At 37.6% G+C, this 23898-nt stretch overlaps 1 protein-coding gene and 1 long non-coding RNA gene across 10 annotated transcripts in view; one reads left to right on the top strand and one right to left on the bottom strand.

The window, feature by feature from the left end:
- Positions 1-23898, bottom strand: part of LOC104866950 — a 191582-nt gene that overhangs the window by 128338 nt on the left and 39346 nt on the right. Inside the window, exon 3 of one of the 7 annotated variants that reach the window (XR_781619.1) lies at positions 6258-6467. The exons of 5 other annotated variants lie outside the window; for them this stretch is intronic. This is a non-coding gene — a long non-coding RNA (uncharacterized LOC104866950). Of the gene's footprint in view, positions 1-6257; positions 6468-15953; positions 17081-23898 lie in introns of those variants that run through there. One more of the 7 variants, XR_002025573.1, reaches the window with a different exon arrangement.
- The window catches only part of Vtcn1 (V-set domain containing T cell activation inhibitor 1), a 54958-nt gene that overhangs the window by 16931 nt on the left and 14129 nt on the right, over positions 1-23898 (top strand). For all 3 annotated transcript variants that reach the window (XM_010631191.2, XM_010631193.2, XM_010631192.1), the window contains exon 2: positions 22613-22677. In XM_010631191.2, the coding sequence (XP_010629493.1) occupies positions 22613-22677 (65 nt within the window). The remainder of the gene's footprint in view (positions 1-22612; positions 22678-23898) is intronic.

Below are 23898 nucleotides of genomic sequence, written 5' to 3'. Positions count from 1 at the left end.
TGGAAAGGGAAAGCCATTGACCCAAAGAAAATAAAAGTGGGGTCTAGGGACACAGCTCAGTGGTAGAGCACTATTCTAACATTCTTAGCATGTGTGGGACACTGGGTTTGATCCCAAGAACAGAAAAAAAGAAAGAAAGATTTTCAGTTTTAAAATGTTTTCCCCCTTTTTTAAAAAGCCAGAGTAATATTGGATTACTGTGGAAAAACTGGAGAACACTGAAAATCACAAAGAAAAAAAACATAAAAATCAATATCAAGTCTAACAGAGATCATCACCATTATGCCTTTCTAGTCTTTCCTTCGTCTGTGTGCATATACACTTATATAATAGTTTCATACCATACATATTGTTTTAGAAACTGTTTTCCACTTAATGGTTTTATGAGTATTTATCATATAAATAAATAGTCCATGATAAGACTTTTTACAACTGCATAATATTATCATTAATGGTGAACCTTACTTCACTTTGTTTCTTATAATTTGACATTTATATATCTCTGATTATTTGATATAATAATTATTTTAGTCAACATTACAGCTAACAACCCTGGTAATGCATCTTCTTGTTTCTTTAGGATAAATTCCTAAAAGTGGAATTATTGGATCTCAGTTGGCTGTGTATAGTTTAAACCTTCTGCTACAAGTAGCTAAAGTGTCCCCTCTCCTTCTCCTAATTTATACTTTCGCTGAACTACACTAAACTCACCAACTTTTGAAAAAGAAAACAATAAATTTTGCATCCAATACTCTCATATTTATTTTTTATTGTTTTGAGATAGGGTCTCATTATGAAATTCAGGCTGGCCTTGAGCTCACTGTGTAGCCCAGCCTAGCCTCCAACTCATAGCGATCCTCCTCCTGCCTCAGCCTCCTGAGTGCTGGGATTACAGGTGTGCACCACCACACCTGGCTATTCTTTTTTTGATATTTGAGATTTTTTTTCCATCTTATTTCTTAGCTTCCTTCTGTCCCTCTACAAATTTATGGAAGTATTATTGATAAATAAAAATTCTATGTATTTAAGGTACACATGGTTGACAACGATTTCAGCGAAAGTATAAATTATTACTTTTAGGAGTCTAAATAGTTTTGGGGAGTCTAAATGGCAGAAGTTTGAATTGGCACAAACTTTAGGAGAAGAAGAGGGGACACTTTAACCACTTGTAGCAGTAGACAACTTTGACAACGATTACCACAATCAAATTAACACGTCCTTCACCTCACAGCACTGGGTGTGTTTGTGTGTGTGTGTGTGTGTGTGCAGTGAGAACATTTATAATCTACTCTCTCAGTAAAGTTGAAGTGTACAACACAATATTGTTCACTATAGTCACTGTGATGTACATTAGATCTAAAAAACATATTCATCTTATAACTGAAAGTTTGCAGCCTTTGAAGAACTCCTCCATGTTCTTCCTAACCCCAGCCAACAACCACCATTCTCTTCTCTGCTTCTCTGACTTCAACATTTTTAGATTCCATACATCAGCAAGATTGTATAATATTTGCATTTCTGTGCCTATAGTATTTCATCTAAAATAATGTCCTCATTTATGTTACCACAACTAGCAGAACTGCTTTCTTTTAGAGGCTAAATAATACTCCGTTGTATATATGTGCTATATTTTCTCTACCTGTACAGCTGTGGATGGACACTGAGATTGTTTCCGTATCTTGACTCTTGTGAATAATGTTTCAGTGAACATGGATTCACATACATCTCTTTAGTATTATTTTTTTCATTAAGTTTCTTGGTACATTTAAAGCAAACAATACAGTTACATTTAACATTGGGCTCTTGTACCTTTACGTGATATATCTTGGTTCTTGTTTTTCCCCCATACCACTGCCCTCCCTTTACTCCCTTCACCTTTCCTTATTTAAAAAAACTTTGTTTCTATTTTTCCATTTTTCACATTTTTTCTTTTCCCTTATTTCCTTTCCCCTCCCCATTCCTCTTCCCCTTTAGCCATTTTCTATTTCACACTCTCAATTATACTATTTGAACCTTATATATACTTTTAGGTTACTCAAGTGTGTCCTATTTATTTCACTTAAGAGTACAGCCTCAATGTGCATTTCTTCATTTTTCTCTCTCTCTCTCTCTCTCTCTCTCTCTCTTTTTCCAGTACTGGGAATTGAACTCAACCTTGAGCTTGATAAGCAGGCACAGTACCGCTGAGCTAAATCCCCAGCCCCATTTCCTTTTGATATAGACTCAAACATGTGATTGCTGAATCATAGGGTAATTCTATTTGTATTTTTTTAGGAAGTTTCTTATTGTTTTTCATAATGGCCAAGCCAATGTATATTGCCAAGCCAATATATATTTTCACCAATAGTATCCAAGAGTTCTTTTTATTTCCACACCTTGCCAATACTATTTCTTGTCTTTTTCATAATGGCCACAAAAATAGGCAGGAAGCAATATCTCATTCTGCTTAAGATTTGTATTTTCCCAATGATTACTGATGTTGACCACCTTACCATAAACTTGTTGGTCATTCATATCTTTCTTTTTAAATGTCTAATCAGTTCTTTGTCCATTTAAAAAATTTGATTATTTGTTTTTTTATTTTTTAATTTATTTTTTACTATTGATTTGTATAAGTCTCTTATCTATTTTAGATAATACCCCTTATAAAAGATGTGTAGTTTTAAAACATTTTCTCCCATTCTGTGGTTGCCACATAGAAGCTTTTTCATTTGAAGTAGTCATTTATTTTTGCTTGTCTTATATCCAAAAAATCATCACCCAGATGGATGCCAAGAAGGATGTTCCTCTTTATTTTCTTCTAGTAGTTTTAGGCTTTTGAATCTTACATTAAGCTTTTAATCTACTTCAAGTTAATTTTTTCTGTATCATATATGGGTCTAGTTTCATTCTTTTACATATGGGTATCCTGTTGTCACAACACAAGTTAATTTTTTTGTTTTGTATTCTTGATGTTCTTGTCAAAGATGAGTTGACCATTACACAAGAGGGTTTATTTCTAAAATCTATTCTGTGCCATTGATATATGTGTATGATTTTATGCCATTACTGTATTGTTTCAGTTACTATAGTTTTGTTACATAGTTTGAAATCAGGAAGCATGATAACTTCAATTTTACTCTTCTTGGTCAAGAGTAGTTTGGCTATTCATAGTCTTTTGTGGTTCCACAAGAATTTTAGAATTGTTTTCCCATTTCTGTGAAAAATGCCCCTGGAATTTTGATAATCATTACATTGAATCTGTAGCTCACTTTGGGTAGTATGGAAATGTTAACGATATTAATTCCACCAATCCATAAACACGAATAGCTTTCCATTCATTTGTATGTTCTCAAATTTTTTTAATCAAAACAATATAAAAATGTACAGTTTTCAGTATAAAGCTGTCTCACCTCCTCAGTTAAATTTATTCTAAGTATTTTATTCATTTTTTATGTTATTGTAAATAACATCTTTCTTAATTTCAGGTGGTTAATTACTAGCCTATACAAATATGCTATTGCTTCATGATTCAGTCAGTACGTTATATATATCTAGACATTTGTGCCTTTTGTCTAGGTTATCCAACTTCATGTATAATTGTACATAGGAGTCTTTTATGATTCTTTGTAATTCTGTAGGATCAGCTGTAACATCTATTTTATTTATACTTTATCAGAGCCCCCCCATTTTCAATTAAAAAAAACTCTCAGTTTCATTTTCTATTTTCTTTCCAGATTCTGTTTTGTTATTGTCTGCTCTAATATTTATTATTTCTTTCCTTTGCTATGGAATTCATTTTTCTTTTTTCTAATTCCTTAAAGTGTAAGGCTAGGTTTATTTGAGATCTTTTCTTTTTTATATAGGCATTTACTGTTGTAAACTTTGCCTGTTAAGAACTGCTTTCCTGCAAGGGACAGTGGCACACATTTGTAATCCCAATACTCAGGAGGCTGAGGTGGGAGGATTTCCATGAATAAATTCAAGGGCACTCTGGACTACATAGTGAGTTCAAGGCCAACATTAACTACGAAGTAAGACCTTATCTCAAAAACAAAATCAAACAAACAAACAAAAAAGAACTGCTTTGCTGTGTAAGTTTTGGTATGTTCTGTTTTCAATTTGATTTGTCTCTGGATACTTTCAGGGTGGGTTACTCTGTATTGAACCCTCAGTATTGTACATACCAAGCCTACACTAAACTACATCCTCAGTCCTCAAGATAATTTTTCAATTTCCCTTCTAATTTCTTCTTTGACCTATTTTATTGTTTGGGACTATGTTGTTTACCTTTCACATGTTCATTAATTTTCCAATTTTTATCCTGTTACTGATTTCTAGTTTCACATTGTTGTGTTTGGAAAAGATATTTGATATTATTACAGTCTCTTTAAGTTTGTTGAATTCTTTTGTGGTCCAACATATGATCAATCCTGGAAAATATTTTGTGTGCATTTGGGAAGAAAATATATTTGGCTGCCCTTAGATGGAATGTTCTGGGTATGTCTGTTAAGTCCATTTGGTCTACAGTTTTATTCAAGTCTATTGTTTATTAATTTTTCTGTCTGGGTAACCTACCTATTATTGAAAGTGGGATATTAACGTTTCCTACTATTGTTATAGTACTGTCTTTATTCCCTCCTGTTGTTAGTATTTTCTTTATGTAGTATATTTACTTGTTCTGATGTTTGTGAGTGTATACTTAACAATTGTTATATCATCTTTGCCATTATATACTGACCTTATTTGTCTCCTGTGACAGATTTTTACTGAAAGCCTATTTCTTTTAAATTAACATTTGCACACAGTATCTTTTGCCATCTGTTCTCTTTCAGCCTTTGTGTGATCTTAAGACCAAAATGAGTCACTTATAGGCAGCTTTTTAATCCATTTAGCCATGCTGCCTTTGATTGGAGAATGTAATCTATTTACAATTAAAGTAATTATTAATAGATTATCACCCACCTTTTCATTTTGTTAATAGGTCTCTAGTTTGTTGCTTTCTTTCTTTTTTATTTGATTTTTGGGTGTGTGTAGTGTCATACTTTAATTCCTTTTGTTTCATCTTTTGTGTATTTAGTATCTACTAAAGTTTTCCTTTGGGACTAACAGGAGGTTACATACCTGCCCTTGCATACCAAAATTCTATATTTAATTCCCCCTCACATTTTATAATATTTATGTCACACTTTACATCTTTTTGTATTGTGTATCATATAGTTCTTTTAAATACTTTTTCTCAACTTTTTATGGGTTAAAAGTGATTTATGTACCCTGTTACAGTATTAGAGCATTCTCAATTTAACTGTACATTGGTTTTTACCAGTGAGTTTTGTACTTTCATATGCTTTTCACATTATTACTTAGTATCTTTTCATTTCAATTTGAAGGACTCTGTTTGGCATGTCTTATAACACAGGTCTAGTACTGATGAACTCTCTTGTCTTTTGTTTGTCTGAGAATGTCTTAGATGTCTCTTATCTCTAAACCACAGCTTTGCTGAATATACTATATTTCCTTGAAAATAAGACTAGATCTTCTATTAACTTTTGTTCCAAAAGTTGCAATAGGGATTATTTTCAGGCAATGTCTTGTGTGTTCATGTACAACAATCTAGGGTGCAGGACTCCTCCCAAGCACCTTTCATACATATGCTTTTCCTAAAAAATAATTTAGAGGGAAGGTCACACCCTGAGAAGGAGGAGTTTGTATAGCTTACAAGTGAACAGAAAGAATGTAATACGTAATTGGGAACTTGGGACCAAGGTCAAACAGGGCTGTGGCTGTGGCTGAATCCACAGAGGATTAGGCTGTTTCTGAGTCCCTAAATGGCATCATGGTCAGTGAGCCTGCCACCTGGGCATGAGCCTTATTTAAAAAGTGGCCCTTCTCAGTCTTGGCTTTTATTAGGGTTTGACAACCTCCTACTTGATCCCAAAGCTTCCACAAAGGCACTTTGCCCTTCAACGGCTGCCAAATTGTTGCTATGGAAGAATAGGAGGGGTCTATTAAGATAGGAAGAGGAAGAGGGGTCTTCCTATTCTGCCATCTTGCTGATACCATTCCCCTTAGCTTTTTCCTCTTAATTCAGCACCCAACACTGCTCTCAGTAAGATAATACTCACTCAGGTATCAATAACTGAGATAAGGTATACTAAATATTTTAATAGTAGGGAATGAATGAAACCAAAGGGATACATTTCTTCTTATAGAGTTTTGCTTTATTATCAAGCTAATAATAAAAGTTATTGCAAAGTTGAAAAAGATTTTTAAGGCCTCAGAGACAGTAAAATAGAGATCATCTGCCCCTCTTACTCCTGATGCTGCTCTTTGAGAAGTCTTCCTTTGTGGAGAGATGGTGGAAAACAAGTATTCACAGCCTGTTCTTTCTCTACCCAACTTCTCAGGAAAATCTTGGCATTTCCTGCTGTCTCCCCATGCTCCAACTCTCAGTTATGAGTTCAATGGAGTACATCATGCAGGGAAGTCTGAAAGAGTATGAAAGTACAGAAGATAGTGGATCTGCTAGTAAGAGAGAAGAAAATAGGCAGCAGGAAATGCTAAAAGAGAAAAAAAAACTAGGCAATGGATTTCAGAGACAGTTCTGAGGAAATCTGAAGAAGAGAAAAGTTTGAAGACTTTATCAGAATGGTATAAAGTGGCAAAGAGCAATTTTTTGAAAGGAATTTTTGTTTTACATTCTCCAGGTATTACCAAGGTAATATTTGCCATTGAACTAATATTTCTTTGGCTGTGACAGTGCCAAAAACTGAACCACAAGACATTTGAGGTTTCTATGAGTTAAAATAGGATCACGTCTCTGGATCAAGAAAATTATTTTCTACTTACATATAATGATTAAGAGTTGATTTTCCCTCCCTCCCTCCCTTCCTTCCTTCCTTTCTTCTTTTTCCAGTACTGGGGATTAAACCAGCATCTCACATATGCTTGGCAAGTGCTGTAGTACTGAGCTACACGCCCAGCCCAAGAGATGATTTCTAAATGTGTATTTATACTTAGTTGTTAATTTCAATTGTACTCATAAAGCCTGACCAAAACTGTAATTTAAAGAGACATAACTCTGAAATAAAAATATGGACTGTCTTTGAGTTGGGCTGTCTCATGGACATATTTTGGAAGAGTTAGTAGACAAGTATGTTCCAAATTCAGGTCAACTCAGTTCAGCATTATCAAATGCCTGCGATGAGTCAGACACTATGTCTGACATTTAGGGAAGTAAATGCAATTAATATATTGATACAGCATAACAAGTAGATATAATCAAAGGAAAATTATTTTTAATCTCCCTCTGAACTTTTAGGGGAATACATGAGGAAATTTCTCAAGCCTCTCATAAAATATGGTTTCTCCTTCAGATGCCAGATATCATCTCAGACCCTGGTTTCCTGAAAGTCCATTTCACACATGACTCACACTTCAAATCTCCTCTACCAAGTGTTCCTTCTATTGGTGAGGACTCAAAGTGGCTCTAGGATATTTGAGCTACTGGGAAAACACATGTTCCTCAGTAAAGGAGTAGTGAGTTCCCAAATGCAGGGGTGTGTGTGTGTGTGTGTGTGTGTGTGCTGTTTTCTGGACTATATTGAATTTTTCAAGTACGATTTAGATTTCTAAATCTTCACAGTGTATCCCAGCTCACTCCAGCAGGAAGCATATAACAAGTTCTTTAAGTTGAGCTATTTGTGAATTGGAGAGGGAGAGAAGGAGGTTCTTAAGGCATAGAATTTTTTCTCTTCAAAGAAATATCTTCACAAATCTCTTCCTTCTCTCAGCCCTTTTTATATCCTTTGTCTGAGTGAGGTGCCTAAGAATTATGGAAATGATTGTCAAAGTTTCCTTTTTTAAACTTTGCATAATGCTCACTTTGGCATGCAGCGTCTATTATGTCTTGGGGCCTCAGTTGAAACTTTAAATTTAACATCTTATTACACAAAAATAAAAAGGTCTAGTCCTTGTTCTGAAAAACTTAGAGGAAACTGAAGGAGATCACAAATGTGATCATTTCTGTACAAAGTGACAAGTGACATGAAAGAGATGTTCTGGACACAATGAGGCCACAGAGGCAGTTTCTATTATAATATAGTCACTGTTTTCCTTCAAAAACTATCCACAGAGAAGGCCATACACTAAAGAAATGGGGAGTCTGTAGCTTACAAGTGAGCAGGGAGGATGTGGCATGTTACTGAGAACTTCTTGCTTCAGAACAAATGATACTGATTTGTTCATGGGTTACTCAAGTACCTGAAAGAACAACTGAATTATAGACTCTTGGTAATACTGTTTAATTTTTTAAAGTGGATAAGTAAAAGCTCCCATTTTAAAAGTTTGAAAATAGGCCCAGAAATCTGAGCAGCCAAATGTAAAAATAGCAAACCTCTCTGACTCTGCCCTGAGGAATTCTAGAACAGGGCCAGTTGTGGAGCTTGGATAATTCAGATGCATCTTTCTACTCTGCCTTTGAGGACATCAGGAGGTAAAGTGAAGAGGCCCTATGCACTACGCCTATCTTCTCATTTCCACACTTTACCTTCTATTCAATGATTTCTTTTCCTTTCTGATAAATAGTTCACTTCACCGTCCTAGCCCCAGGACCAACACAAAGAACATCATAAATTTGGAAAGAAAATACTGACAAATCTAAAAATGTGCCTGCTTGTCTAACACTAGTGAGGCTGAGAAAAAGGATGCTATGTCTAGTTAAGCCCTTGAGTGATCTACGCTGCTGAAACCCAGAATCCAGAGAAGTCTCACTGCCTGTCCAAATAGGTACAACCCACTTTATGTGGAGAGAAGATGCCTCCTGGAGAGCCCAATCATGCTACAGCTATGTGCTTCAGATTTAATCAGCTTGTTCTCATTTCAGTTATTTTAACTCTTGTCCATTCAAACCATTGAAAATAGCCTAGAAATTCAGAGTTATGAATCTAAACTATGCTTTTCAGACTTCTCACACCTAAATATAGCACTCATGACACCTGTTGAACTACATTTTTCAATTCTTTGAAAGAGTACAGAGGACACTAGAATAGTCCCAACCTAGCCGGGTTCTGATTCTCATGGTAACTCATAGAAATTTTCTCCAGAAGACTGCTTAGCTCCCATAAGATAGTAGAAAAATTGCCTGGATGGAAAAATACCAATATCCCTTGTCAATATCCCTGCCTCTTTCTATCCTGGGCCTTGATCTATGCTGCCACAACCCCACTGGTTTTTCCTGGCATTTTTCATTTATTTATTTGTGTTTGTGTTTTTAGCTCCAGGGAAATATGAAAAGTCATTTCTCTGCTTGGTTTGGGTAAGATACACCTAAAAAGAGAAAGAAAAAAAAAAACTAATAAATGTTACAAATGTAAAACCAAAACTTTCTCAACTTAACTTCTGAAATCTAAATCCAGATTTGACTTAGCTGGAACAACCTTTAGGGGCCCAGTAATATACCCTTTTCTCAGGTGAGTTGGTGAGGGGCAAAGCTAATGGTTTCTCAGTTAAGGGGTACTTGGGGATGAATTGCTTCCATGCTTAGCTGGACTTTAATTCCCTAACAGAATCTGCCTGTTGGTGTCCAGAAGGAAACCTTTCTCCCTCCAACCCGTTGACCTCTAAATATAACACACTTTGTGTCCAATCATACTGGTTCTTGTTGTGGGTTCTTAGCTCCTTGGCAGCCGGAAAGAGAACTGACATTTTTAATGCATCTGCTGCCTGCCAGGCACTATCCTACACACATTACATACATCCAGAGGAATGGTACCAAGTAAAGAAGGTAGTTCCCTTCCTGAGCCTTAAATATTTCCCTGAATCTCAGAAATAATGCCTTAAGCATGAAAAACATGTTGCTCATGCCCTCCAAAGCTTCCATTAACCAACATGCAAATCAAAGATATGAGAGCACTAAACTATAGAAAAAAAATATAAAAGCTAAATTTTTTTAATCTTCTGCTTTTTCCGATTTTAAATTTCTAGATAAATTTGTTGAACATTAAATTTTATTTCTGATTCCCTTCTACGCAAGTGCTGGTCCAGGGTGAGAAAGACAGGTGCCAGCCCTGCTGATGTGTTGCTGGAGAGACAAGCTTGGGCAGCCTCCTGCCTTAGCTGCAGGTATCGCATGCTGGCCCACAAAATGCTTGCTGTTATCCACTTGTTGAAGTTTTTGATACTTTGATAACTCGGACCTCTGGGTGGCAAAGTTTTGTCTGTGACTTGTTTCTCAAATGTACGGATTCTACTCAAAGAAGATTCTTTGGTTGGCCATTTAGGGATCTCTCTGGTATTTGGTGAAGGTATAAATTGTACCTTTCCACTTTTCTTGCAGCATCTAGTAATCGTTCTGATTGGCCTGAAAGCTTAATGATGGCTACTATATTCTCTTTATTTTGTAGTAGTGTCTCTAATGCCTGCTACATATGATAGATACACTTCATATTTCTCATTGCCTTTGCTCAGCACTTTGAAAATATAATTTCATCATTTTCCTGGCTTTATCACTTTGGAAAGTAAGCTGTTAGTCTAATTCCTTTCCAGGTAATCTAATCTAATTTTCATTCTTTTCCAGGTTAATCTATTCTCCTACTGTGTTTATTATCTTTTTTGGTCATTTTTTTTTCAGTTTCTTCTATATTTCTGTGAAGTACCTTGCTGTCATTTTCATTTCATCTTTCCTACTTGAGATTCATTGAGCTTCCTAAATCTAAAGGTTCAGATCTTTCAAAAGTACTGGAAAATATTCACTCTTTTTCTCTTTGAAAATTGTGTCTCTTTCATTCTCTAGTCTCCCTTTCTGGGCCTCTGATTAGATGTAAATTAAAATTTCTCACTTTGGTCCTTATGTCTTACCCTCTCTTCATACATTTAATCTCTTTTCCCTGTACTCTATCATGTGGGATTTCCTCAACTCTTACTTCTGTTTAACTAGTTCTCTCTTCCTGATATATCCAACTTACTACTTAACCTGGTGAGTTTTTAATTTCAGTTATTTATTATTTATTTCTAGATGTGCTGTTTGGTTCTCTTTCAAATCCACTTGGTCAGTCCCTTTTGTTCCTTTTAGAAGGAGCTTTGTATTTCCTTACTCACTCATTTTAACATTTCAAAAAAACTTTTTTTTTTTTTGTACCCGGGATGGCACTCAGTGCCTTGCACTTGAGAGGCAGGTGGTGGCACCAGTAAGCTAAATCCCCAGCCTAAAAAGGCTTATTTTATATTCTGTATCTTAACTTTACTCTTTTAATTTCCAAATCTGACCTTTGTTTATCTCAGTTCCTACTCATGGCAGCTTTTTACTTGTGTGTTTGTGTTTTTATTTGAGCTCTTATTGTTGAGAATACTGTTAGGTGAAATTCTTTGAGGCCTGGGCTACAAGTGCATTTCTTCAGAAAATATCTGCTTTGGCTTATATTAAGCACTGAAAACTTTACCAAGGATGGGTATTTTAAAGTTAATTCTTGATTAAGGGTTCACTGCGATCGGAGGCATTGTGGATACATGGCTCAAAGTTGCATAATGACTATCTAGCACATACATTATCTCCAGGAGTATGTTTTTTCTTCAGCAAAAACCAAGACCAAATGAGTTGTTGCCTTTTTTGTGGGTAAAGGCTCTAGCTCATGTGAGTCTTCAATTAGGGCTGCCTTTGCTTTGTTCCTGGTGCTCTGTATGACCAAAACAGAAGCTTTGGATTTCCGTAATACGTACATGGGTTCAGCATTTCTTCTCGGGTTTGGATTTAGGGTTTTGCTTCATTTTTACCTCTTGCAAGTCTCCCTTATTTTTCCTGCCAGCCAAACCAAGTATTCAATGATATTTGTATGATCTTTTGTTTGTTTTGTTTTGTTTTCAGCTTATAAAGAATTTTTTAGTAAGGTGTTTTTTTTTTTTTTTCAAAGATATTTAGTATGTATTACAGCTGGAAACTTAACTCTCCATTCCCTAGAAAATGACTTTTTCTTTTATAAGGTCACCTCTGTTCTGTACTTCATTGATGAAATGACCAAGAGGACTCAAGTTTAGCAAGTCATCAAGCATGGCTGTTGTCAATTAATTCCCTCTCCAGTTTCCCTTCTTGACCACAACCAACCAGTTTTCTCTTATTCCCAACATCCAGGGCATTTTGTAAATGTATAGCATCGGCAAGATTTCACATTCTACAACTTTTTTAAAGACTTGTTGCCTTTAGAGAGGAAGATGATAATTACTCTCATAAAAGGGTATGTCAAAAGTTAAGAATGTGTTAGTTTCCCCTAGTAGAATAGTATCAATATTTATTTATTTATTCAATATGTTTTAGATTCTATGTTCTAAACAGTCTGAGTGAAGCAGTCTGTGAGGTAGAGCATTTATCCAACAAACATTAAGTTCCTACCATGTTCAAGAACCCTAAAAACACTATAAACAAAGTCACAGAGGCAAGAAAAAGCCTGGCAAGTTTATGGACCCAAAATAGTTGAGAATTTAAGAGACATGATGCGGTTAGGGAGCCAGAAATGGAGAAATAAATGGAATAAAATATTCACAAATTTATGTAAGCTCTTCTTGAGTTTAGATGCATTCAAAGTTTTCAAGTTTTTAGGATTAATGTTCATTCTTCACTTTCTAGGCTCAAGTTGACTTTTATTTATATTTAAATCATATCATTTTTCTTTAAAGAAAACGTAAAAATTTTCAGATATCTTTTTGAGACAGGGCTTCACTATTTTTCCCAGGTTGGCTTCAAACTCATGTTCCTCCTGCCTCAGCCTTCCAAATAGATGGCATTGTAGACACACAGCATCATGCCCAGAATTGCAGGAATCTTAATCAGAAAACAAAATTTTGAATTTCACAATAGCTCTGTACCCCATCCCTTGGTCGGTGTCTTGCCCTGAGCTGTAGTGAGTCACAGTGATCACTGCAGTTGAGTCAGGGGTGGGAGCTGGAGGTAACGACTGGAGGACGTGACTGGACCTTCTTGCATATCAGGCTAGGAGTCCATATCAGGGAAAACAGGAGAGAGCTGAGACCAGTACCCAGGGAGTCAGGCCGGACTACAAGAAAAAGACCTAGTCATATAATCTGAGGTCACTGGGCAGGCTTTGGGTGAAACCCAGGCCCAAAGGAGAGGATAAATACAGATTCCAGATTGGAAGGTGGAAAGCTGGGGAAACTTCCTTTGTGTCTGTTATTGATGGACAGGTCCACAGAAGCATTCAACTCAAGGATGCCCGTTGATGTTAGGACAGGGAGTGCCTCTTCATTCCTTGGAACAGAGATTGTTTCCCTCTGCCCTTGCCTGCACAGTCATTCTTGGCATAGGCAGGCAAGGGTTTTCATAGGTACAGGGAAGCCCCCGGGCTCGTCTGCTGCTGATGATTGTGGGTCAAGTGGATCAGGCCTCCAAGGGATGAATCCTCATTTCACACCCAAGATCTCACGTGCCCTATGCAGCCACACCTATAGAACTGTGCACAAATCTAAAATATGAGAATGTGGATTCTGGCAGGTGAGGATGTGCAATGGAATCCTGGTTGGACTTTTGGCAGAATGAACAATACATTGCTTATTTATTTCTAGGAAACAGTTTTCTGTTTCACTAGGAAGATTTTCTGATATATCTGAAATTGAAAAAAACAAAAGAATGCTGATAGAAACCTTCAAGCACACAAATGTGACATCATGCCCCAGTTCAAAACACAGAGAATAAGACCACTGAAGACAGGTGTATGTGCTTTGGCACAGAAAAGCTCTGAAGGTGAAAGATATGCTTATTTCTAGCTTTATTAATGAAAAATAAGGAACTGTTACCACAGCTAGGCTTTTGGAGAGATGACTGGCCCACATTCTTCTCTGCGTGTCTTAAGTGACAGGCCTAGGTTTCCTAAGTGCAATGAAAAGTCAGAAGAATCACTGTGGCTTTGGGGAGTCAAAAAGGTAATCTGGATTATACATCATTGGCTCTGTCAGGCCATTCATCTATCTGAGGCCCTTATCATAGGGACCTTTGGCCATGGTAGTAATGGGGAAGAAAGGCGAAATGGAAACATTCTCTCCAGAGCGAGCCTGCCCTGTCTTTCCTGTCCCCCCATCTCTAGCCCCAAATCCCAGTCCTTGCCCTTGCCCTCCTCCTCTCCCACAGGCTCAGCCTTTTGAGACCCATCCTCTACCCCACTCCCTTAAATCCACAAAGGAAGGCAAAGGGACAGCAGCTCTGGGATGGTCTTCTAAGGTGGGTCAGAACTAAGGTGGACTTTGAGTGCATCTACTTTTGATAAATCAATTGGAGGTAGTAGGGTGTTCTAAGCAGAGTAACAGGAGATGGAACAAAACAATTTGGTGAGGACACAAGTTTCCAGAGAAAGAAAAGGGTTAGGAAAATAGCTTGCAGTATTTTAGAACAGTCTTAAACTCTACACTCAGTTTGAACTTTATCATCAATGAGGAGTCAGCTATTTAAATTCAGAGATAGTGAGGAGGGATAACCATGAGAATTAACTTTACCTTTAAAAACAACAGCAAACATTCGAAAGAATCACTTCTTTCTCAGACCTTCACAATAGCTCTGTGGAAAAAGTAGTATTGAATGTGGATGCAGAAATAGGATTAATTGTAGCAGGGCTCAATTGTGCAAGTCTTCCACTCCTGTGGAGCTCTCATCAGGGAAAGAATGCCAGTTTCTCTAGGGAGCTGATCAGAGGGGAATAGCATTGCTTTCTCCTTGTTTCATCCATCCCAGGAATGAGTTATCACTAAATAGGGTCCCTACCCTTACCTACAGGTGGGCAGAGGAATGAGAGGTAAGGAGAGCAAGGTGGGGAGACAGGTGTGAGTGAAGGGATGAGCAACCAGGACAACAGCCACTCATGAAAAGGAAGTGTTTATTAGCAGCCAAAACTCACACTAGTTCCTGTAAATGAGTGCAGCTAGAAATCTGCCCTACTCCTGGTTTAGAAAACCTATAATTAAGAGGCTGTTTATGTGTAAGCCAGGCACATTGCTTACAGAATACCTGGCTTTTCTAACAGTACAAGCACTTTGTGGGAGGGTCATGAAAGGTTAGAAATGTGTTTGTTATTGAACACAATGGGATCAGTTGTACTGCTGAGGGAATCCTCTAGAAATGTTTTTTGTCTTTAGTGAGAATAAAGAGGAACAGGAAATACAGGTCTGATTAAGAAAAGAACTAGTAATCAACCTTGTATTGACTTTTGTCTGCTCTGCTTGTGCTGGTGGAAAACAGTTTGTACAAGGATGATGAAATGCTAATGTGTTCTTCATGGCAATCAAAGGGACAGTTATAAATAGAACAGGCTTACCAATACAAAAGAATTATTTTGCTACCAACTCAAACATTGTTTAGGGAAAGGTATCCATTTGTTAATATTCTGGAATTTTCCACCCTTCCAGTTTTTCTTACAGAGTAGCAAACAAAGGATTCATTCTGTGGAAGATGAATTTTTTTTTTTAACTGATGAAACTGTGTGTTAGCCTTCCATTGGATAAATAACACAAGCCTGGAAACTGATTTGAATCCTGAGATTTTTTAAAAAGTTGGATTTATACAAATTACAGCAAAATAATTAAGGCCAATAATAATGACATCTAGGAACTTAGACTAATCCTGCTCTGGTTTCCCAGGGATGAAGCCTGAGGGAGTTACGTGACTCTAAGCCTCAACTTCCTCATCAATATAACAAAGACAGTAGCATCTATCTCACAGAACTGTGAGGATCAAGTGAGATAAAGAAGGCAATGTGCCTCGTAAATATCAGTTAGCACTGTTTTATTACTAACAAAGGTTTTAGAAAGCATGTACAGAATATGCAACTTTGTCAAAGGCAATGCCAGAGCAAATAGCAAGGAGCAAACTACAGAATTCTATAACTATTTGAAAGAGATTTTCAAAATTGTCCCAATCTTTATCTGGTGCTAGAAACTCTTTGCTATCCACATCTTTCTCTAAGTGGTTATCCAACCCCAGCGATAGGAGACGCCACAATATCAGAGCAGTACCAGAGATCTGTTGAAAAATGTCTCTGTATACAGAATATAAATCTAACCTCCTAGTACTTTCACTTAGTGTCCTGCTCTGCGTAACAGTGTGATAGAGAACAAGCCCATCCATACCTTTCCGATACTGAAATGATCACTGCCATATTTAGTTTCCTTTAAATTAAACCACCTAGTTCCTTCAATTATTCTTCAAAAGATGAGTTTTCTAATCACATCACCCTGGTCTCACTTCTCCTAGATCACTGGTTTTCAATGAGGGCCATGCATCAGGAAACATTTTTGGCTATAACAATAGGGGTGGTACTGTCATCTATGAGATAAAGACTGGGGTTTTTGTAAGCATCCTACAATGTACAATGTATGATAGCCCTCAACAACAAGAATTATTCAGCCCAAACAGTCTATAGAACAAGTTTGGGAAATCCTTTCCTTACCAGACATGTTTGTTAACCAGTGTTCTTAAAGTGTGTGTCAGAGAACTGTCAGTTACCACCATTAAACTACCACTATGTTTCTCTTCAATTATCTTAAGAGTCTGGTAGTTGTTTAGTTAGCCACTTATGAAATCCCCCTTTCGTGTGTTACAGACTCAGGGATGATACACATGAGGCCTTGTGTGCTCACTTAGAAAACATTAAGGGCTAGCATGGAGGTACCTTGCAGTCTTCTCCAACACCATGTTATAGGTCACCACTGCTAAAAATTCAAATGGTTGTTGGCATGCAAGATGTATCTACTTGCTGGCCATGTCTCTGGGTTTGTGAGGTTGGGAGCCAGGTCATGATGTTATCCAGGGCCTATCTGCAGGACTCCACAATACTGTGTCAGGATTTGGGGCACAGCTGGAAAGAAGAGGATGCCTGCACCTGGTACTCAATAGCAGCAAAATCTCTTACATAACACTCTCCAAAATCCTCTTCCTGATCACAAAACCAGGCCATGAAAGAAATGTGGACAGAACAGAATATACTCTTATTTTCCATGCACATTCTTCAAGCTTCCTGTGACAGTAGCTGCTTTTTGCCAAGTTCTCGATCCTCCATTTGCCGCTCTTGATGCTCCTGTTCTTGGTTCCCCAGATCAAAGTTGGCCCTGGCTTTACCAGAGGAGACATATGAGAGGAAAGGGTAGGTGGAGATCAGGAAACATACTTTACACCCTGAATTCTTTAGAAAATAAAAAACCTGAGTAACCAGTTATATAACCTTCTCCAGACCCTGATACCCCAATTAATCAATACCTAGAAAATAGTTAATTTTACCTTGAAGCCCAATGCTTTGTTCCACATAGTGTTTAACATAAATTCTCCCTCAGGACCCAAGAAGAGCTGGTTCTAAGCATCCTTCCACTCCACAGATACCATTATCTGCAGACACTCAAGTCTCTTCTATAAAATGGCACAGTGTTTGCATGTAACCCAGGCACATCCTTCTGTTAGCTTTAAATCATCTCTAGATTACTTGTATTATCTAATACAGTATAAATGCTATGTGAAAACATGTTATATTGTGTTATTTAGGGAGTAATGGTGTGTAGAAATAACATTTGGAGGGTTGACTATAGTTCTTTTTTACCTTTAATGGGGCAAAAAAGAAAGGTTTTAGGCTCAAATAAAAGTCTTCAGTTTCAGCATTCTTTATAAACCCAGCCACTTAGTTTATGAACAAAGTAATATGTTTCTTATTACTTGGTTGACTCAAATATTCAACTTGGAATACTTAATTTAAAAGTGGAATTTGTTCAGATTAATCACATTTGCTAACTTAACCTAGATTTGAAAGTTTTAAATATTATCAATTATGCAAGTAGAGCTAAACTAATAACCTATACAGAATATAGTATCTGTCAGTATTTGGGAATGGAGTAGAAAAACTCAAGGACACAAAAACCATTAATGTTTGAACAATGAAAAGAACATATTATGCTTTATAGACTGAGGGATCTACACACCACATAGACGATCCAAAATGTCCTTACTTACAGAAAAGGAATTAGAGGAGATAAACTCTTTCCCCAAAAATAAGACCTAGCTAGAAAATAATCAGCCTTCCAAACTAGAGATCAAAAATGCCAACCCCCATCAGCCTATCCTTGCCTTACCTGCCAACTCTGTCCTCTTGTTTGGCAGCTACTGTGAAGGCAGGTAAGGCAAAGACAGGCTCAATGGGGCTGGGATTTTCAATCTCTAGACTTCTCTAGGTCTTATCTTCAGGGAAATATAGCGGTAGGAATAAAAGGAGCCTTCCCCACTTGTGGCTACCTGCCATGTGAACTTTTCCTAGACTTATGGCACACTGCTAAGCATACAAACTTGTAAATCAGATCCTCCAAGCTTGAAATCTAACTCTCCCTTATCTGTGATAGCTTTGTCTGTTAACTAAACTAAGCCTCAGTTTCCTCATATGTAAAAAAGAATGGCCATAAAACCATTAAGGTTATTGTAAGAACTGAACAAGATACTGTACACATAGCACTGATATACAGAAATACCCAATAAGAGTTGGCTATTGTTTCAAAATCCTTGTGGACCTCGGATACAATCAAAGTTTAGCCTTAAGGGATCCATATCTCTATCCTAGTTATTTCCTTGATGAACACAGTATTACAGTCTGTCCGCTGTAGTATATGTTCCTGGAACACCAACTAGCTCACCTGTAATGGGAAGATAGGGGAATTATGACAGCATAATGTGAAAGTTGTGCTGTTTCACATATACTTTTTCCAGAGGAGAATGACAACTTCAGTAGGAAAGGCTGAGCATGGTTTTTGGTTCTTTTTCCCCCCCTTTTAATTTCAAATGAACACCTACACTTGCAGCTCCTCCTCAGAGAGGCACATCCTGGGCTTACAATTTCCAGGCTGCACTTCCTACCTTCAAAGAAACCCCACTGGCTCAGAGAACCCACAGTCAGAGAGACTACACTATTACTTTTTGGTCCATTTTTAATATCGCCTGAAACAAATTTGGGTATTATCGAGCTACTTGCCTTGGCTTCCAAGGTATCTATTAATGTACCAATTACTGTTTCTGTTGGTAGGCCAATTAAAAAGTTGCTGCTTTTAACCCTGTTTTTTCCCAGAAGCTCTGGTAACTCTATTGTGTGATTTTGCAGAGTGTCAGGTTTTTCAGGAATGCAATACAATGTCTTAACAGATACCCAGTTCTTTGAAAGTGCTGCAGAAGGCAGCAACAACTGAAGCAAAGACATGAAAAGGAATTGAACAAGGCCATCCTTGGGCGGCGTGATGTGTTTGGTAGAATTCCAGGCTGCTGAGCCAGCTTTGTAGCCTCTGAGTCCTGCAGCCTCAGAACATAATCTCTCCTCAAGGGCGCCACATCATGGTGCTCAGCCCTGCCGATGACGTAGAAATAACACTGTTTCTTGTGTTTCTCCTTCACACTGAGTGTGTAGTAGCATGGATTAACTAGATATATTTCTGAATACAATCTTTCTCTTCACTTTCTTAGAAATTGTTCATAGGAATGTACCTTGATTCTCCGTTTTCCCCAGGCTACATCCCAAGAATTCCTGTGAAAATTTGTTCCTCTCCACTAATCATATTCTGTCTCTTATCTAAACGTGTGTGTGTGTTTTGCCTCAGTTTCACCAAAAGTTCCTTGAAGGCAGGGACTTTATCTGATTCATCTCTTTATTTCCTCCTTAATATCCAGCACTATGTCTTTCCCATAGAAAGTACTTAATAAATTTGTACAAAACTAACAAGTTCCTCCAAATTTTTTACTGAAGCCCTTTTTGTGTAACAAAAGTGTGTTATGAACTGCACACAGTAGTTAGAAGACATGGTTTTGCATTGAAATTTTCCTGTAGCGTGATTACTGGAAACTATTCTGGGAAAGGACCAGGAAGCAGTGTAAGAACATCTTATGTGAAATATTTTATTCATAGGTTTGAAAAATTAATAAGCAACAGACAGGAATTATTTAATTTGGCTGCTCTGATAGTTCCTACTTCTCTTTCCAAGGTACTGGAGGTTGAACAGTTTCCCAAGGGAATACAAATTCAGAACAAACCTCAAGGTGATCACTGCTGAGATAGGAAACTTGCTGCCAAATGGCAGGGTTCTATGTTGACAGAAGGAAAACATGTGGGCCTGGAGTGATGGGATAGGCCCTGATGCTTTGACTGAAACAAGCTCTATTGTTCCCCTCTCCTTAGTGAGTGCCCAGGTACCTGTTTACTGTCTGCTGTCCAGCCTTCTCCTTAAAACTTTAATCATAAACTAAATAAAATTTTCTTAATGAACTTGCAGTAAATAGCTACAGGTGAAATTATTTATAGCAAAAAGTAATACTTGAATAGCCCTTTATAAAATATACATTATTCATTTAATCCCAAAATAGGACATTTATGTTTGTTGGGGAAGTCATAATGAAGTACTACAAACTGAGGGGCTCAAGCACCCACATTCTAGAAGTATATTGTCTCACAATCTAGAAGCTGGAAGTCCAAGATTATGGTGTCTGCTGAGCTGGTTCCTTCTGAGAGCGTTTGCATTGCTCTCATCCAGCTTCTGGTGGCTTGCTGAAAATCTCTGGTGTTCTCTGACTTATAGATTTCTGCTTTCGTCTTCACACGGTGTTCTGCCTATGTGTATGTGCACATGTGTGTCTGTGTCTAAATTTCCCCTTTTTAACTGTATTACTTTTTTTTTTTTTTGGTACTGGAGATTGAACTCAGGACCTTGAGCTTGCAAGACAGTGGCAGCACTATGGAGCTAAATACCCAGCCCTATTACTACTTTTTTGAGATAGGATCTTGCAACACTGCCCAGGTTGGCCTCAATCCACTGGGCAAAAGGAATCCTCCACCCTTAGCTTCATGAGTAGCTTGGATTACAGGTTTACGTCACCATGTTCAACTAAATTTCCTCTTTCTATAAGAACTCCATCCACGCTAGATTAGGGGCCTTTCCTACTGCAGTTCTACCTCCTCTTAGCTAATTATAACTGCAGTGGCACCACTTACAAGTCACATTCTGTAGGACTAGGGGTTAGGACTTCAACATATAAATGGGAGGCGCATGCAACCATAAAAATTTTATAGTAAGAAAAACAAGAGTTACTCCTATCCCCATTTTATAGTTAAAGAAACTGAGTCTCAGAAAGACGAAGCAATTTACCCAAAGGTAAATGAATGCCCTTTTATCACAAATGCAAAGCTGCTGTCTAGCTCAGCAGTCAAGGACAGTCACTTGATGCCTCCTGCTGTGAGTATGTCTCTGTTCTCACACACTTGGGCCAGTAAGAATGAAGGCTGCAGAGGTCTGAAGAGCAGAAGTGGTCAAATGCAGTTTCCCTCTGGAACTAACCCGGCAGGTTCCCTGTTACTCCACTTGTGGAGCCTATGGCAGCACCTCATAAGGGCTTGACCTCCAGGGGAACTCAAGTTGCTCCTTATAAGTCTGTTACTCCTCACTGGTGGACCCACCCAACAGCCAAAGGCAGTTAGGTACAGTGAAACTCCTCAGGGGAGAAAGTAAAATGCTCCATGCTTTTCTCTTTTCTCTAAAGCATCATTCTTTGCCTCCCTGTGCCTTTCTTATGTCCCACCTATTGAGTAACCTCAGAGTGGGTGTGGGGAGTGTGTGAATTGGCAGCAGTGTGACAGGGTAGCTGAGGACACCTCCCTGATGACGTATATGCGAGGCCAGGCTGCCAATCTGCTTCATTCTCAACAGCTAAAGCTAAACCCCCTGGAGCATAGGTTCCCCTAAGCAGAGAGGAGGGACACACCCCATCTGTGAGCCTGGTCCCTGGTGAAGCAGTGTAGGAAGTAGCTGAGTACAGACTGGGGAGACAGATTTTAATCTTAGCTCTGCCACTTGCACACTATGTGACTTTAGGGAAAATGCTTAATCTCCCTGTGTCACTTCTTCATCTATAAAATGGAGATGATAAATTTGTTTACTTCATAAGGTTACTGGATGGATAAATGATATAAGCTACAAATGGTTCTTGGATCAATATATCTACCACATGATTCTAACAACACTTCCTTACATGTTTATATATTTTATTTTCCAAGTATTGTTTTGTTATATGTTAATTAAAATTGTAAGGATACTCATCAAAGACCTAACAGTGGTTGTGCCTGGATGATGGACTTTCAGGTTGTTTTACTGCCTTATTTTTTGATTATTTATACTTTGTAACCTTTCTGTAATAAAAATTACTTTATAATAAGAGTGTACAAACTCCACCAAAGACCTATGTGGTACAATGGACTAGGTCTAAGTACAAAATGGAGAAGACATGACTATTGTCCTTAATGGAGTTTAAAGTTTACAGAAAGAGGCAAGCCAGATAGACAGATGGTACCAGAGGGTGAGCAGGAGTTCTAAGGGTAAGCTAAGAACGAGACCAGTTACCCTCAAGAGGCACTAGGCATTCCAGAGAGATTAGCATTTGTCTTACCCCAGGGGAACCCTCAGGGATAAGGATAGAACTGCTGAGGTTCTTTCTAAAGTACATATTTCTAGGAAGGGGGTTATGTAGAAGAAAAGTTGAGATGCCTTGTGTAGCACATATTACATATGACAGATGTGTGCCAGGTAACAAAGTAGTAAGTAAAAAGTAATTTTGTTTCTCTGTCCCTTTTTTTCATAGTATTATTAGCATCATCGTTATTCTGGCTGGAGCAATTGCACTCATCATTGGCTTTGGTATTTCAGGTATGTGATTTCTTGCATTACCACAATCCATTTACCCCTCACCACTAAACCTCTAATAAATCACTCCACGTGATAGCGTGGAAGAACACAAAGCTTGGACCCAGAAAACTTCAGAGTTAAGCACTGGTTCTTCTACATTATGAGTCTCTATCACCTTAGTCATTTACTTCCTTGTGCCACAGTTTCCTCATTTTTAGAATGGAAAAAGCATGGTCACTCAACAGTCATTTGAGAGAATCAAGTAAGAACATTATCAGTAGTCCACCCACCGGTCAGTGCTGAAGATGTTATTCTAGAAACACAGGAAAATGTGTCTAGGTCATTCTATCAACAGCTGCCTAGATACATGATTTCCTTTCAATGAACTTTAGTCCAAGTTTTAAAGACTATCCACTGTTTTTACACAGGCATCTTAGAGAAAGAGAAAACTGGCCATGACTACTGTGCCATGTAGGAAACAGATGCCATTGTGATGTCAGTTGCAGGATGTCATCTCTTTCCTCCTCCATGTAAGACATTTCTCCGAAACACCTCTCATGAGTTAGGCCAGCAGCTGGCTTGTGTGAGGCAAACTTGTTTATTCTGTATCCTCTAAACCACCTGACTTAGGCCCACACATTCATTTTAACTTAGTTGTGACTACATCTGTTATTAAATACCTTTAGTTTTTAGTTCCAGCTGCCTTTTCTGTAATTCTCCCTCCAGTGTGGCTGTGCTGTCAATAAACAGTGGTTGCAAGGCCAAAACTTAAGAAAGCGAACTATATGTGCTTGCCCAGGAAAGACATTAGCATTTTTTCCCGTTTTATCATCAAAAATATACACTTTGTCCATTTTTATTAGATATTTTTTCATTTGGATTTATAAGAAGTTTTTATAATAGTTGTTGCAAATTGAGCAGATGTATTGCTAAATCTCTTCTCTATAGTTGCTTTTCCACTCTTTTCCTGATATCTTTCAATTAACAAAAGTTCCTAATTTTCACTTAGTCTAATAATTTCTTTTATGCATGGAGAATTTTTAATTTTTAATCTAGTTAAAATTGTTATGTTTATCTCGGTCATGAAGATTTTCTTCTAAGTTATATTATAGCAGCTGGGTAGTTCTGCCATATATATATCTCTATAGTTGCTTTTCCACTCTTTTCCTGATATCTTTCAATTAACAAAAGTTCCTAATTTTCACTTAGTCTAATAATTTCTTTTATGCATGGAGAATTTTT

The sequence above is a fragment of the Fukomys damarensis genome, unplaced genomic scaffold, assembly GCF_012274545.1.
Source record: "Fukomys damarensis isolate Sample0158 unplaced genomic scaffold, DMR_v1.0_HiC HiC_scaffold_33, whole genome shotgun sequence".
Lineage (NCBI taxonomy): Eukaryota > Metazoa > Chordata > Mammalia > Rodentia > Bathyergidae > Fukomys > Fukomys damarensis.
This window is presented reverse-complemented; position numbering and strand designations above follow the sequence as displayed.